Genomic DNA, 15,063 nt, shown 5'->3' with positions numbered 1-15,063 from the left:
AGCAGGAATCTTGAAAATAGAACCTTTGATGCAATATTCACCCGAAATCACAACAGATCATATTGCAGTATATCTACTACAGCTCCTTCATGAACAAGAACCATACACACGAAGAAGACAACTACGGAGACAATGCGGACGCAACCAAAGGCTTTGTGTCATGAGTCTCTTCGAATTTTGCCCCAACTACCCATTCCAGATAGCATCACCTTATGTAATCTATGTATTACAATTAATCTTCTCGGAAGACATGAGACAAATACAGAAACCAGAAAGAAAAAAGTGTTCCATAACACCTTTTAGATCGAGATTCTTCTGTCGAAGGAGTAAAAACATCTGCTAACTCAACTATTAAACACATTTACAGGCACAACTCACTCAAATCGAAAAGCTGAAAATTCACCATACCTGATCTGGAACGACGAATGACAAATTTGTTTACCAGAAAACCAATGCCATTATCACGCAGATACCAATTATTATGAAGAGATTCTTCAGGGCTGCATCCGCTTGGTGTCCTCCACGAGCCATTGGGTGATTGTTCGGATATCCATGACCATGAATGCCCACACCACCACGTAAACCCTGGTGGAAGCCGCCATATGGGTAACCCGAGGTTGAGCCATAGACGGTGGCATCAGGAAACCCATGGAACTGGAAGTTGAACAGAGATGGCCACAACCCACCAATCCCCATAGTAAAGTTCCCAATCCTGGTAGTTGCCATGGGCATGAACCCGCCCATCGAGCCAAACCCATAACTGAAAAAGCTATTCGGTTCTTGTTGAGGAGCAGCAGCAGCAGTTTCAGGTCTTTGACCGGCCGGTCTGTTAGGAATTTGCATGCCCGGGTATGATTTCGATCTCGGGTCGGACTGGTTTTTACCTCTCCCGTAGAGGGGTACGAGCTTATCCTCTTGGACAAGAGCTTTGCAAACCGGGCATTCTTGTGAATGCGAATGGTGGTGAAGCCAACGGTAGAGACAAGGCCAGCAGAAGAGGTGGCCACAGAGAGTGACAATCGGGTCTTGAGCTAATTCGAAGCAGATGTTACATTCGAAGTCTCCCTGGTCGTTTGTGTTATTGTTCGAACAAGACGCGCTCTCCGAAGGCATGCTTGTGGACTCCCCATTCACCATCCTCTTTCTCTTATGTGAATCTCAATTTCAAAATCCCTGCAAATCAGACAAACAATCCAGAAGTTGTAAACTCCCACAACGTGACGATTGGTAATTCGATACTTAAAAGTGCAGCCTGATTCAGCGCCTACAAATCTACAAACCCTAAACCCAGGATGATATCAACCAAATTCCCAAATTAGGGTATCGAGCGAGTCGCATCAGAAAGTAGGCAGAACCCTAAAAATCTAGAATCCCACGTTCTTGACCCCACGGCACACCAAAATTACACGCTAATCGACAACGAAAACCCAAAGATCTTCTGATAGATAATCAACAATTTAATCGCTGGATTTTTTTTTTAAAAAAAAAGTAGTGCAGAGCATTAAATAGGCCTAAAATCTAGATCGAAAGATTAGAAAAAACAGAGAGACGAACAATTGCCTACCTCTTCCGCGAAACCGATTGACCGAACGCCGCTAGAACCGGAAAAAATCGCAGGAAGAACCCTAAAACTTAGAAAATTCGACGGCACCAATGGAAGAAATCAAAGAACCGGACTGTTGAAAAAAAAAAAAAAAGGTGGAACCTTCAATGCGGAGGAAAGTTCCAGGCTGTTCTGACATTTCTCACTTTCTGTTCTAATATAATCAGATTTTCCTTTAAGCACAATTAAATTTCTTCTAAAAGAATTAAAAAAACCATGGGCTTTTAAGCCATTAGATTTTAAAATGGACGCTAGCCCATAAAAAGCCCAAGATTGTGGGCTTTTAAATATCGCAGTACCAATTTATTTTTTAAAATTTTTAATTCATGATAATGGTCAAACATTTATTACACATCATATTATATATATATATATATATATATATATATATACACGACAAAATTTGAAGTGCATGCAGCAGGAGAAAGGAAGGATACAAAGTTTCATGTCAAATAACTGCTACTATAACACCCATATCTGACAACGCTATTCAACATTTATATATGGAAATAAAAAAGAAAGATAACGTTATATATTCATATAATTAATATATACATACAGTCGATAAAGTATAAGAAAACGAGCTACGAACAGAAAATGAATTAATTGGAATGTGGCTTTTGGAATTTGATCATTGACGTAAGCGTGTAGCATTATACACACGTCAAAGGACCGACCACGCATGTTGACAAATAAATCTAACACCTCCGCCCTGACCACCCGATTATTATTATTATTATTATTATTATTATTATTATTATTATTATTATTATTATTATTATTATTATTATTATTATTATTATTATTATTATTATTATTATTATTATTATTATTATTATTATTACAAATCAACTGATGATGCAAAGAAAATATTAGTATGTATCGTGATTGGACTTCCGTCACATCGGATGATACTATACACCACGACTTGTTGAAACCCATCATTCTCATTAATTATACACTCAAAGAGTTTTGAATATTTACATAATACATTCTCAATGTTATGATTTGAGTTTTTGATACCTGTAACATCATACGTATTAAAAAAAACATCTTACGTATTTCAGGTATTGCGATTCATCTTTATTACTAGAAATCAGATTTTTATACGAAAAGCCCTTGTTGAATGGATTGTCGGTATCATGATAAATAGGGGTCGGTGTTTCGGGAAACGGTTCAGGTTCGGGATAGAATAGATCGGTTTGATTCTTTCGGTTTTACAAAAATAGGTACCAATAGTGTTTTTTATTGTATTCGGTTCGGTTCGGTTTCGGTATCGATTCGGTTCAGTTTTTGGTTTTATTAAAAAATGATAGATTTCTTTTAAAAATATTCGGTTTTCGGGATTTTTAAAGTTCGGTTCGGTTCGGTTCTCTAAAAATGGTACCGTTCAGGAAATAACAGCGGTTTCGGATCGGGAAAAATACCGATTTAACGGTTCGGTTCGGTCCGGTTCCGAAGAACCGAACCGAAACGCCCAGCCCTAATGATAAATGTTTATTACCAGGAATCTGATTTTTATACGTTACAACGAACATACAAATTTTTATACACTTTGTCAAATTTCTGCCCACTTTGATCACAATTTTTTATTGAGTGATATTTATCATACATAGTATCTCAAACATTTGCGGGTTCATTATGCAAATTTTAATTCATAAAATTTTACTTTTTATTTAAAAAATATTAAAATTAAATTTTCAACTTCATAAATTTTTTAATTTAATTTTCTATATACAATATAAACCATTGGTATAAATAATTGTATTCTAATGTAAATATATAGTTCAAACAAAAAAATTATTGTTAACAATAGTGGCAGGCCTTGTGAATCTCTTTACCGATTCATGATATTAATTACAACTGTAACCATAAAAAAAAAAAGAAAAAATCTAAACTGCTACACATTTAATATCTAACTCAAAAAAAGGACTATGAACATTTTCATCGACCACCCTACACAAACTTCACGAACCGTACTTAGAAAAGATTCTGTAACATTCATGCAGCTTAGTTATCTCGCCACACGTGTTTCTCCCTCTCGCATGTCTCGACGTTCCGTTGCGGCTGAGAGTGCATCTTCACGTAAAAGTTTAGAAACAGGAACAAGATCGCACCGTTCAATACGGAGTTTAAAACCCACGCGCCGATCCCGTTACATCCTCCTTTGAGGAGGTGCACCGTTAGAACACCCGCGTGTGACACCAGATTGCAGCTCACTAACACCATCTGACAGTTCACCACGAATGTCGGGAGAAAACCGGAACCTGGTAACCCGAACCCGTTCCAGAACCGGTACCCGTACACCACCGCGTATACCAGCGTTGCCGACAGGATCGCCAGGATCTGGTACGACTGAGAGAACTCGAGCCATAGGAACGCCATGAACGTGGCGGCGGAGTTGCAGAACAACCGGAAGAAACCCAATTTCCGGCGACGGAGGACGGTGAATATCGTACGGAGCATGTGGAGGAAGCGGGTGAGGTAAAAAGCGTAGGACCAGAAGAAGACGCGACCTGAAGGGCGAGTCCCGAGTGGGAAGCAGAGGAGCCACTGGAGAGGCGTGGAGGTTTTGCTACGGCGCCAGAGCCACCGAGTGTCTCGGATCTCCGCGGCGGAGGATATTAGGGTCCCGGCGAAGATGGCGGCGGAAATGAGGGACATGAGGAGGCTGTGGAGGTCAGGGATGTGGCCAAGGGGGACATGGCGACGGCGGAAGCGGAGGAGGAGGTGAAGGGTGGAGGAGAGAGCGACGTAGACGGAGATGGAGGAGAAGAGGAACGACCACGTGGCGCCGAATGATTGGGCGTGGCTCCACCGGAAGCCAACGATATATGGGTGCTCGGAGAGGTAGTAGGTCAACGCGCTGAGAGCCGTTGACATTGTTGACCGGTGAATATTGATCCGACGGTGGTGTGTGGCTCTGCTTGGTTTCTCGAGTGTGCCCTTTTTATGTTGTGTCCTGTTGCTGTTGTTTTTTGGTTTGGACCCGTAATAATTTGTTACGAAATGAACCGAGGAAGTTGGCCACGAGAGCGAACTACGTGGCGTAACGTCATTGGTCACACGTATACTGGGTATGTCGTACGGGTGATGAAGATGTCGACGTACGTCCGAATTTAACCATTCAAAGAGTGGTGGAAATGAATTACATTGATGATGTTTGAAGGGCCAACCAAAGTTGATCATTGTTCCCGTTCCGGAATATGATGGACTCAAAGGATTCGATGAGATTGCAGTCAATTTGATTTTAAAAAAAAGTTTTTTTTATCCTCCTTTTTTTTCTTAAAAAATATGAATAAAAAAATCAAGTGGGAAATTATAAAAGAATAAACTTGTGGACGAAAAAGAGGGTTAGGTTAGCGTCTTCCTTATGGGAACGCGCGCCGGGCGATCAATACGAAGATTATTATAAAATTATATAAAAATACATTACCCATATTATTTTTTTGGTAAATTAATTGATTACCCATATTATTTTTTACGACAGATTCACGTGTATCAACGGTATTTTCCGACATAAACGTGGTAATCCGCCATTATTTTGCAATCTCCTCGCGGGGTCACGAATTTATTTGTTTGGCGTACCGATATGGTCTACAAAATATTAAAAGTCGGTCCAATGCTATATACTAATACAAAGTTTCACACGTTTCAACTAGTGTCATCTTCTCTCGTGAGTCTCACCTGCCAAAACCAACATTTCATTAATAGTAATCTAAAGTCGTCGTGGAATTATGAAACTCAAAGATGGCAAGAACCTTTTCACCCATGTGTTTTGCATGCTATCTCCATGTAACATATCCCTAAACGCAAAATGGTTATAGTCATGTACCATGGCCCCGTAATAAAATTTCCCTACTCAAATATTTGTCCGATTATAGATTACGTATATATGGTTAATACTGATCATTTATCAGTTTTTTTTATTAATTTTGTGTTACAAATAAACCGTGATTGATGAGCGATCACAACGTATTGGATCGGTCACATGCGCAGTCACGGAAAAAAAAAACACAACAGATAAAAAGAGAAATGGAAATAAGAACATACTCTTCCGGGATGTCTCTGTAGCCGCACCTACTCGAACAAAACGTTATTATAATATCAAAGATATTGAAATTAAATTTCACCTATAACTATTCATTTTTTTTTTTGCTTGGGGGGTAGAGAGGATAAGCTCCGGTCAGGATAATCAGACAACCATTGTAATGGTTTCGATCAGATCATATGGAGTAAATCAAAATTGATTGGGGAGAACACCGGCAATCTGAGGGGCAGCAGAAGATGAAGCCTTGGGGTGAAACAGCTTCTTCAGCTCCTCGTACCTGCCGACATCGAACTCATGACGGTTCATCAGTTTCCTCTGTTTGGCTTCGAACCGGCTCTGGTAAAACCCTTCGAAAGATGGCTCTTTCGATGTCCGGAGGAAGAAGGCGTAACCGGCCATGAAGTAAACGGACGTGACGTAGAAGCAGATGGGTTCCATCACGTCCCACGAGAGTTCCCAAAAGGTGAGCCTCATGAACCCAGCGGTCTGGAGGATCAAGTAACCAAGACCAGCCCAGAGCTCTCTCTGGACCATGGCACCTGCTTTCTTGTCGATCACGGCTTTCTTTGCTTCAAGCTCATCGAGCTCTTTCCTTCTGGGGTCGTTCGGGTTGTGAACGTGCGGAAGAGGAAGTAGGCCTTCAATTGATTTCGTGACCTGTTCAGACACAGAGCAAAGAAAAAAACAAAAACTTCTGGGTAAAACAAGACTCGGACCATCTCTTCCAGGCTTTACTTTGGACAGAGTTAGCACTCAAACACACAGAACACAGCTATATTAACAATGATTCTGGTCAATGAATTGATTCAATCCCCATCAACCGGATTCAGAAAAAAGAAAAGAGAAGAAAAGAAAGAAACTGAATCGGGAGCTCCTAACTTAAAACGAACAGGACAACCTCTACCCCAAATCCAAATCCTTGATAAGCCTATTTCCTCAATGAAGCTTACGAATTCTGCTACTGTCAAGGAACCAAATACAGAGAACAACTACTCCTCTGCCTAAACCCAAACCCAAAAAATCCTCTTTGATATTTTTCCATTCCTAACACGCTGTTAGTTTCAGACCATCATATGACCCATCATTTGTCAAGCTCTCATTCTCACTTATTGCAAAACTTTCATCTGGGTATCGAGATCAAATCATCCAGAGATGGAAAGGCTTTGAGATGACCCATAAGCCTTTCCAACCCAAGGTTTTGAGGGGGTTAAAAATGGTGCAAAAAAGTTGTGGTCTTCGTATTCGTAGAAACCGATCCTCCTTATCACCACCTCAAACTGGGAGAATCTCCTACAGGTCTCTGGTTACAGAGGTTTCAATCTCCTGTTGAATCGGAAGCACAAGAAAGAAATACACCCGTAAAAAACCGTATCAGTTTTCGGTAGCTTTCAAATCATAATCGAATGAAAGAAAAACTTTTGGTAACCTAGGTTTTCCAGAGAGTTTCATCTCTCTCAACTCAAGGTTATACGCGTTCGGTATAAACTAATGTATTAATCTGTGGCAAACAGCTGCAGATTCAGAGAACACAGAGAGATTGAACCAAATTGCAGAAGAAGATTTGAGATGGTAAAAGGTCAGGGAAACGAACAAACTACCTGATCAGGCCTGAGGCAGACCGATTTTCCCAGAACGATGACGTTTCCGGAATCGTCCAGGATCTTCGCGATCTGCGATCCTTGATCGGAGTCGGAACATGCTTCTCCACAGACGCGGACGAACTCCGCGTACGGAATCCAGCTCCTCCCGGTCTCTCTCAGCCTCGATTTCACGGCCTCGATCTGCGCCGCTCTCAGAAACTTCCTGGCGTCCTCCACCGTCAGCCCCGCCGCCGTCATCTCCTCGGAAACTGCCGCGGCAGATTTCACCGGCTGAGCAAGTCCTTCTAAACGCATCCGTTCCCCCAGCAAATCCATCTCCCGGAGCTTCTCAATCAGATTCCCTCCCATCGGCGTCTTCAGGATATCCGGCCGAATCATGGAACTCTGATGCAGAAACCTCCGGATAACGCCGCTATCTCCTGGCTCCGGAACAATATCGGATTCGCCGGGATCTTTCGGAATCCGGGTCCTCACGGCCAACGAAGACGACGATATACGGCAGTTCATGAGGCTTTGCGACGCCATCTTCGAGATGTTGAAGAGACGCTGCTGCGTCAGGGGCTTCCTCATCGCCATTGCCAAATATTTTCCGAGAAAATTTGAAGAGAGAAAAACCAACAATAAAAAATAAAAATAATACCAATATTATAGAGAGAAAAAAAAAGAGATGTCGAGCTGCGACGAATGAACAAAAGGGAAAATGTCTTATATAGGTAGCCCATAGGAGACGATAAACGTAAAAAATCCTGGAACGATATCTCGATGCGTTCGCGATAAATTCAACTGTGTCCGTTGTTTCCCGAATATTCCGCGAGAAATTCGGAGATTATGGCAGCTGACGAGCGTACACGTGGTTTGGATATGTATTGGGAAGGAGTGCGGCACATCCAGGGCCGTCCGATCATATCATAACGAATACGTTTATTTAGTTTATGTTAATCTAAATATATTTATTATGGTATTTTGTTGTTTTAAAAGGTAATCTCACAGCCAAATTTGATTACGCCGCCAACTCAGCAAAGAAACGGGAATTAGGAAAAGTCTGTTTACGTTTACGCGAACGTGTCGCCACATATTATCTGTTTCACTTATTTATTGCTTTTTACTTAATTACGGATTCGCAATATTAAGTTTAGATAAAATCAAAGGATAATTATTGGTTGATAAACGTAATGTTTTAAAAATAATCTGAATTTGCATATAAAAATAAGCTATTTTAGAAAAATAAGTTAAAATTTCTTAAAACCTTTGTACTTTTTCTTCGTTACAATTTTAACTTTATATTTCAATTTAAATAGTTCAAATCATAAAACGAGATCTAAAATATTTGTTTTGCCTCTAATTTGAATCTTAAATTTGGAAAAAAAATTATATAATTCAAATTATATAATTAGTTTTCGATCTTCAAAATTAGTTTAGATTTTAATTCAAAATAATCTATTAATTAAAAAAAGTTAATTTGAAGGTTCGAGACGCCCCAAATGTGTGGGAGGCAGTGGTATTTCCCTATTGCTGAATTCAGCCAGTTAATACATGACACGTGGCAAAAGGCCAACATGGTCTCGGGCCCAATTAAATTGAAATTGATTGATGGATACAAACAACGATTAATTAATTATACAGATGCTTAGGTCATGTTTTTTTTTTGGCCGTCTTAGCACGCTTAATGTGAGCATGCGAAAAATGACTAATTGATTATATATACATTGAATGAGATTTTACCCATAATTTCTAATTGCATAACGCCTTTTTCTAATGTTTTGAAATTTGTTATGCCATTATCTATATTTGCTCTTCATAATAATATCCTCTCAAGCGAAATAATAAACGAAAATAAATTCTAACAAATATTTTATAAAATTTGAAATTAAATATTTTCGACGTTTCAATTCTCTTAATAAGCATTAGGGATTAGAGGCCGAGAGTGACGTATGCAAACAAAGTGTTGTCATCTCTCTCAATCTCTATCCAGATCTTTATTCCATGGCTTTGAAGATTTCAAAGTTTTAATTTAATAACGTAATTAAATTATAATGTGTTATCATTTATTTTTCTCAAGTGAGATATCGCGATATCTAATAAGATGATTTTCTACCTCTTCCAAACAATCTTGCTTTTTTTTTGTAATGAAAAACATACTCTAACATGTACTCATAATTAACATTACAAAATTAGTTAATTGGGCAAAAGCTAATTTTGTATTCAAATATTTTTTTTTCCATATTAGCATTTTAATCGTTCGTCTTTTTGTAAAATCAAAACCAAGAGATTGCTAATTTTTTAAAACGAAGGAATTATGTTGCATATTCAAATCGGCAATTTCAATATGCAAAGATAGCTTTGAGAATATCGGACAAGAACAAAGACAGCATCCTGGAGTTCCACGCTGCTTGCGCCGATGCCACGAGACACGCATATTCCACAAGGGACGGATACAATTAGCCATTAATTATACACCATTAATTTATTTATTTCACTTATTTTTTTTATAGAGGGAATGAGATAAAAGTAAGATCCCTCATCCATATACGTGATTACCCAATACAGTAATAAACAAGCTAACGAAAATTGGAAAGCAAAATTCCCGATGGGATAAATCGGCCGAACGAAAAGGCGACGAGTATATATTGATATATATATATATATATTTGGAAAATGGTGATTCAAAATTGATTCCGGATTTAGAGGGATTAAGTGGGCCCAAGGAATATAATCCATCCATATAATTGTTGAGTTTATATATCCAAAAGATCATCACTAGCGTATGAATGATGTCATGATGATACACTAATTGACGGTTGCAGATGAAATGAAGATTCTTTTACTATATATATAAATAATGTAGATTATAATAATTAATTTTATAAAAATATTTTCTATCTGAAACTAAGACTTTAATTTATCTACGTGGTTTCGGTTTGAGTTCCGTTTGACCCTTTTTTTTGGATTTTAAGACTTTTTAAAATTTATACTCATATCTATTTTTATTTTTGAGTTTATTTGTTAAAGTATTGTAGTTTTTATTGACAGTTATTTTTAAAATTTGATTCTATTCAATTCGAAATTATATTGAGTCCAAATACATTGAGATCAGAAAAGGGTCACATTAATTGCAATTTAGGCACTTCAGTTATGTCTAGTGGCGATGTAATCAGCCAGAGCCAACAAAGGAGCCACCTTGTCCGAATCAAACCCTTGAAGATGTTCCCGCGCTTCTCTCTTCACTTTCTCGGCTGATTCCTTCGTCTTCTTCAGACCCATCACTTTCGGATTCGTCAGCTTGTCGGCGACCAGATCTTTTCCCGCGATTTCCCCCCATTTCTCCGACGACCTCGTCACATCGTCCGCCCCTTCAATCAACGACCCGACACACCTCCCAAAGTTTCGAACTTTCTCGATCTTTTCATCGGATCCACCGCCCACTATCGCCCCCACGACCGCCGCTGCTTCCATTAACGCCGCCGCCTTGTGTGCGTTGATGGGCTTCGCAAGCTCCCTCGCCGCGCTGACAATTCTCTCCGGAGCCACCGTATCCGGCGTCTCCGCCGTTATGTGCTCGAAGGCCAAGGAGAAGAGCGCGCCGCTGGCTAAAATGGCGACGCTCTCTCCGTAGACTTTGTGGATCGCCGGCTTGCCGCGGCAGAGGTCGTCGTTGCCGAGGAGGTCATCCTTTATGAGGGAGGTCGTATGGATCATCTCCACCGCGCAAGCCGCCGGAATCGCGGCGGAGATGTCGCCACCCACGAGCTCGCAGGCGGCGAGGCAGAGCACCGGCGGAACCCTTTCGCCGCCGGCGAGGATAGCGTAACGCATTGCCTCGTGGATCTTGAGCGGCTCCCCGAGAGGCACGGCCTCGTCGAGGGACTTGTCGAAGGATTCAGCCTTTTGGGTTATGTACGACTTGAGATCGAAGTCCGTGTCGGAGTCGAAGAAGCCGTGCTTGTCTGCCCTGTCCGTGAACGACCCGCGGCGGATCAGACGCAGACGCAGAAATGGAAGGTAGCGTTTGCGATTGATGCTTCTTCCGAACAAGAACGCGAGAGAGATGAAGAAAGAGAAGACGAGAGACAAGATCAAGGTTTGAGCTTCCATTGTAGTTGTTCTTCTTGCATTGCCGCGTGGATCTTGAGCGTCTCCACGAGAGGCACGGCCTCGTCGAGGGACTTGTCGAAGGATTCAGCCTTTTGGGTTATGTACGACTTGAGATCGAAGTCCGTGTCGGAGTCGAAGAAGCCGTGCTTGTCTGCCCTGTCCGTGAACGACCCGCGGCGGATCAGACGCAGACGCAGAAATGGAAGGTAGCGTTTGCGATTGATGCTTCTTCCGAACAAGAACGCGAGAGAGATGAAGAAAGAGAAGACGAGAGACAAGATCAAGGTTTGAGCTTCCATTGTAGTTGTTCTTCTTGTTGTGGGCTTCATGTTTGAGTGGAGTTTTATATGTAAGCCGTCAGGTCAACGGACGATGACATCTGTGCTTAGCGAGTAACTCGATTTTAATTATTATTACTATTATTATTTCTCGTTCAAATTTAAAGTGCGTCATCATGCTTCCGTTGCTTCAGAGAGGATAGTCTTAAATGTAAATCCATTGCTTCGGTAATCGCGCAAGAATCTTAGCTGCAAGGCGCAGTTCTCATGTTCCATGGACGTTACATCCTCTATATATACCATATATATATATATATTATATACAGATATATAAGTATAATTTTAGTTGAAAATCAAACATGATAAAATGTAAAAATACAATCCATCCGTCGACGGGCAATCACTATTAAGACGGCTCTTTCTTAAAAGTAACAAAAGTGCATAAAAGAGGAGTGGGATGGCAAGACCGTAAATACCAACCCAAGGCATCTGGTCTCACCCACAGACACATATATATATATGTAGGACTAGTCTTACTAACTATTACAAAAGCCTCTCCTTTTAGTAAACTCTAGATCCCTTAGCAGTTTATCAAAGATGAGCCAAAGGACGAGAAAAAAAGAAGAGCCTTCCATGGCGTGTCTGAGGCATATAGCTTGAAACCAACATCTTCAAGACATCATGTCCGTCCTGGTCACAACCAGAGTCCAACGACACCAATCAGAAACCATTATAGAACCAGATGATCATGTTTCATCCATCCATACTACTAGTCATCAGAGTAAAAGGGTTCTTACCAGGTAGATTCTTCGCCCGCCGATCTTGTTGGATATTTGATTATCCTCTGAAGAATCACGGTCCTCGCCTTTGTGACATCGCTGCAGTACTTTGATGCCTGGTGACCGAGTTCCTCGATGGTTTCTGTAAATACATCTAGCTTCTTCTTTATCTCGTCTATTGCAAGTTTCACCACCTCTTCTTCGTTTACAGCAAACTCGGCTTTCTTCAAGAAAGACTCAATCTCGACTTCCAGTTTATGCACTAGGACACGGATATTCTCCATGTCCTTCACCGCTATATATGTCCCTATTTTGATCGATGTGATGATCTCCTTCTGCCCACGAACAACTTTCTCGTACTTCTTCCAAAGAAAGTTGCACCATTTCCCGACAGAACCTACTGGAACAGCCAATGCACCGGCTATCGCTGCCACGACTGGCGGCGCCGCAAGACAGAGACAAAGCACGTAACAAACACCACGTTCGATACCCTTCTCCATGTTTTGATCATCTTTAGTCTCTTATCGAGTTTTCTCTTCTGTTTATGGAGTTCCTCCAGCATTGAAACCTGCTGTCTGTAAACCAAATCGAAAAGAACAAAGAACTCTTCCGTGAAGGGCTGGCCCTCTTCTTTAAATCTCTTCAAATCCTCTAGTGTCTTCACATATTTCTTGTTCTCACCATCTTCTTCCTCAAACTGTTTAACGGCAAACTGAATAATCACCTGGCTCCTCCTCGCACGTTTCAGGCAATTCTCGAGGGCAGAACAGAAATCCATCGTCTTGGCACTGCTCTCGAAATACAAGTTCACCAGAGAAAACAACTCCTGGTTGTTCCATATGTCTTCTTTGCCTTGCAAGATAACCTTGACGACATCTTGGTTCATCTCGAGCAGACATTGTGTAACCTCTCTGAGAGAGTCAAACGACAGGGATCTGACCTCCACTCCCGCTGCTAGCTTGTTGATGACTCGGTTCGTGCGTTCTTGAAGTGCCGAGTCAAAGGACTGTAACTCGGGGTCTTGACTACAAGCCGTTTCATACGAGCTCAGATGCTCGGTGTACTCGGATTTTATATTGATCTGCACTGGCGTTTGTGGGGAATCTTCTTCCCTGTTCTTCTTCTTGCTGGATTTTCCACCCATCATGTTTTTTTTCTAGATAAATTGATCAAATGCGTCACCTATTAAGAGATTTTCTAACATCAGCAACAAGAATGAAATCTATGGTGAATCATAAAAGGCGTTAGCTCAATTTCCAGAGAAATTGAACTCCGGAGGCCATCTGAACATCAATATCTACTTTGTAAGAACAAAGAAAACGACAAACAGATGCGGGAGAACCTTACAGAACTAGAAATCGAAACTAGAAAACTACTGTGATAAGCAAAAAACTCGAAATGGGTGTCTGAATTAAAGCTTAAAGCGACCGAATTTCAGCTGAATCTAACCCCATCAACCTAAATCATGTATCGACTCTTCGACCAATGTTGAAGAGGAAAGGCGGGAACTTTAGGCTCAACATCGCTAATGCAACACATCCAAACATGGAATTTGCAAATGTAGAACGAAATTTCGAGAACTACGAGCAGTACCTGCAAGTTCGGAGGTGCTGCTAATTGTAACGTCGACAATCAGAGAGAAGTCTAAAGAATCAGGACGAAATCGAAACGGTCAAAGGCTGAAAATGATCAGAAACAAGAGAAGACAGGAGATTTACGAGCAAAGGAGAAGAATCGTGATTAGGGCTAATTTCAGTGTTTGTGAAGGAGAAGTAGCTTGTACGCTTGGGAGACAGGAAAATGAGAGGGAAAGTGAGGGAAAATCAGATTGCAAAGGGAAAGGAAGAGAGATCTGAGGAACATTTATCCACAAAGGATGATCATTTCCACGCGGTTTCCACACACAGGGTGTGGAAGAAGTGGAAGCCTACAGCCCCAGAACTTGTTTGGGTGGAGAGAAAAATGGGAAAGAAAATGAAGAAGAAGAGAGAGAGAGAGAGAGAGAGAGAGAGAGAGAGAGTATATACTTTCTTCTTATTTATTTCCGGTGTGAACAGAGACAAAAATATTGGTCGAAGATTTGGAGTGAGAAGGAAGACATTTCTTTTAGAGCATATAATACACCTTTAATTCCAAACAGATCTTGGGCTTCCCAAGTTCTCCCAACACGTTGTGTTGTGCACGTGACTATACTTATATATTAATATATGGAAAGTTTTATACATTATAATGTAATAGCCTTAAAAAAAAACTCGCTCCAATCAAATATATTTATCATTTACACAAGTAATGATTTAAATAAAAAAAATTACATTATGACGCTATCAATGAAAGAACCTGAAAATGTCGTGTAGATAAAAGATTTTTCTTTTATTATTAATAAAATAATATCTGTGATATTGCTAAGATTTTTTCAGAGCTTTTTGTATGGAGTCCGAACTTTTAAAATTAACTGTTTTTTTTTTCCAAACATTAGGTCTCGCTCATCTCTTATGGATATATATAGGGATGTAAAATGAGCTGCGTCTCGTAGACTGGTTCATGAACCAGTCCATATTTTTGCGAGTCGGGTTTAAATATTTTGAACTCATAAAAAAACGGGTCTAACAAGCCAGTCCGTAGCGAGCCACATTCGTGGCGAAAGAGGTCGTCAGTGGTC

The 15,063-nt window shown here is 40.5% G+C and overlaps 6 protein-coding genes across 6 annotated transcripts in view; 1 reads left to right on the top strand and 5 right to left on the bottom strand.

Moving 5' to 3' along the window:
- The window catches only part of LOC104807851 (probable vacuolar amino acid transporter YPQ2), a 1,461-nt gene extending 1,274 nt beyond the window's left edge, over positions 1–187 (top strand). Inside the window, exon 7 of the mRNA XM_010533278.2 lies at positions 57–187. Within this exon, the coding sequence (XP_010531580.1) occupies positions 57–164 (108 nt within the window). The 3' untranslated portion in view covers positions 165–187. The remainder of the gene's footprint in view (positions 1–56) is intronic.
- Positions 188–266: 79 nt separating this feature from the next.
- LOC104807559 (E3 ubiquitin-protein ligase RNF185-like) lies at positions 267–1,741 on the bottom strand. Its single transcript, XM_010532888.1, has 2 exons — positions 1,565–1,741; positions 267–1,173 (listed from the first exon to the last, which is right to left on the bottom strand). Exon 2 carries the CDS (start codon positions 1,135–1,137, stop codon positions 439–441), a length of 699 nt encoding a protein of 232 aa, XP_010531190.1. The 5' UTR covers positions 1,138–1,173; positions 1,565–1,741; the 3' UTR covers positions 267–438.
- A 1,662-nt stretch (positions 1,742–3,403) lies between these two features.
- Positions 3,404–4,869, bottom strand: LOC104807558 (elongation of fatty acids protein 3-like). Its single transcript, XM_010532887.2, has one exon. It carries the CDS (start codon positions 4,790–4,792, stop codon positions 3,614–3,616), a length of 1,179 nt encoding a protein of 392 aa, XP_010531189.1. The 5' UTR covers positions 4,793–4,869; the 3' UTR covers positions 3,404–3,613.
- A 628-nt stretch (positions 4,870–5,497) lies between these two features.
- LOC104807557 (calcium uniporter protein 2, mitochondrial-like) lies at positions 5,498–7,923 on the bottom strand. The gene is made up of 2 exons (XM_010532886.1): positions 7,253–7,923; positions 5,498–6,311 (listed from the first exon to the last, which is right to left on the bottom strand). The coding sequence occupies exons 1-2, from the start codon at positions 7,829–7,831 to the stop codon at positions 5,844–5,846; spliced, it is 1,047 nt and encodes a 348-aa protein (XP_010531188.1). The 5' UTR covers positions 7,832–7,923; the 3' UTR covers positions 5,498–5,843.
- Positions 7,924–10,311: 2,388 nt separating this feature from the next.
- On the bottom strand, positions 10,312–11,356 carry LOC104807556 (geranylgeranyl pyrophosphate synthase, chloroplastic/chromoplastic-like). The gene has a single exon (XM_010532885.2). It carries the CDS (start codon positions 11,345–11,347, stop codon positions 10,382–10,384), a length of 966 nt encoding a protein of 321 aa, XP_010531187.1. The 5' UTR covers positions 11,348–11,356; the 3' UTR covers positions 10,312–10,381.
- Positions 11,357–11,965: 609 nt separating this feature from the next.
- LOC104807555 (UPF0496 protein At2g18630-like) lies at positions 11,966–14,463 on the bottom strand. The gene is given in 4 exon segments (XM_019201804.1): positions 11,966–12,315; positions 12,423–12,855; positions 12,858–13,560; positions 13,998–14,463. Coding segments are annotated over 3 exon segments (1,146 nt in total). The 5' UTR covers positions 13,552–13,560; positions 13,998–14,463; the 3' UTR covers positions 11,966–12,296.
- Positions 14,464–15,063: the final 600 nt, after the last annotated feature.

The sequence above is a fragment of the Tarenaya hassleriana genome, unplaced genomic scaffold (genome assembly GCF_000463585.1).
Source record: "Tarenaya hassleriana unplaced genomic scaffold, ASM46358v1 Cleome13, whole genome shotgun sequence".
Classification (NCBI taxonomy): domain Eukaryota; kingdom Viridiplantae; phylum Streptophyta; class Magnoliopsida; order Brassicales; family Cleomaceae; genus Tarenaya; species Tarenaya hassleriana.
The sequence above is the reverse complement of the archived record's forward strand: the minus strand, read 5'-3'. Positions and strand labels throughout refer to the sequence as shown.

Coding starts and splice junctions, on each gene's coding strand:
- LOC104807559 (XM_010532888.1), bottom strand. CDS start 1,137: ATGGTGAATGGGGAGTCCACAAGCATGCCTTCGGAGAGCGCGTCTTGT.
- LOC104807558 (XM_010532887.2), bottom strand. CDS start 4,792: ATGATCAACTTTGGTTGGCCCTTCAAACATCATCAATGTAATTCATTT.
- LOC104807557 (XM_010532886.1), bottom strand. CDS start 7,831: ATGGCGATGAGGAAGCCCCTGACGCAGCAGCGTCTCTTCAACATCTCG. Junction 6,312..7,252: donor TCTGCCTCAGGCCTGATCAG/GTAGTTTGTTCG, acceptor GTGTCTGAACAG/GTCACGAAATCAATTGAAGG.
- LOC104807556 (XM_010532885.2), bottom strand. CDS start 11,347: ATGGAAGCTCAAACCTTGATCTTGTCTCTCGTCTTCTCTTTCTTCATC.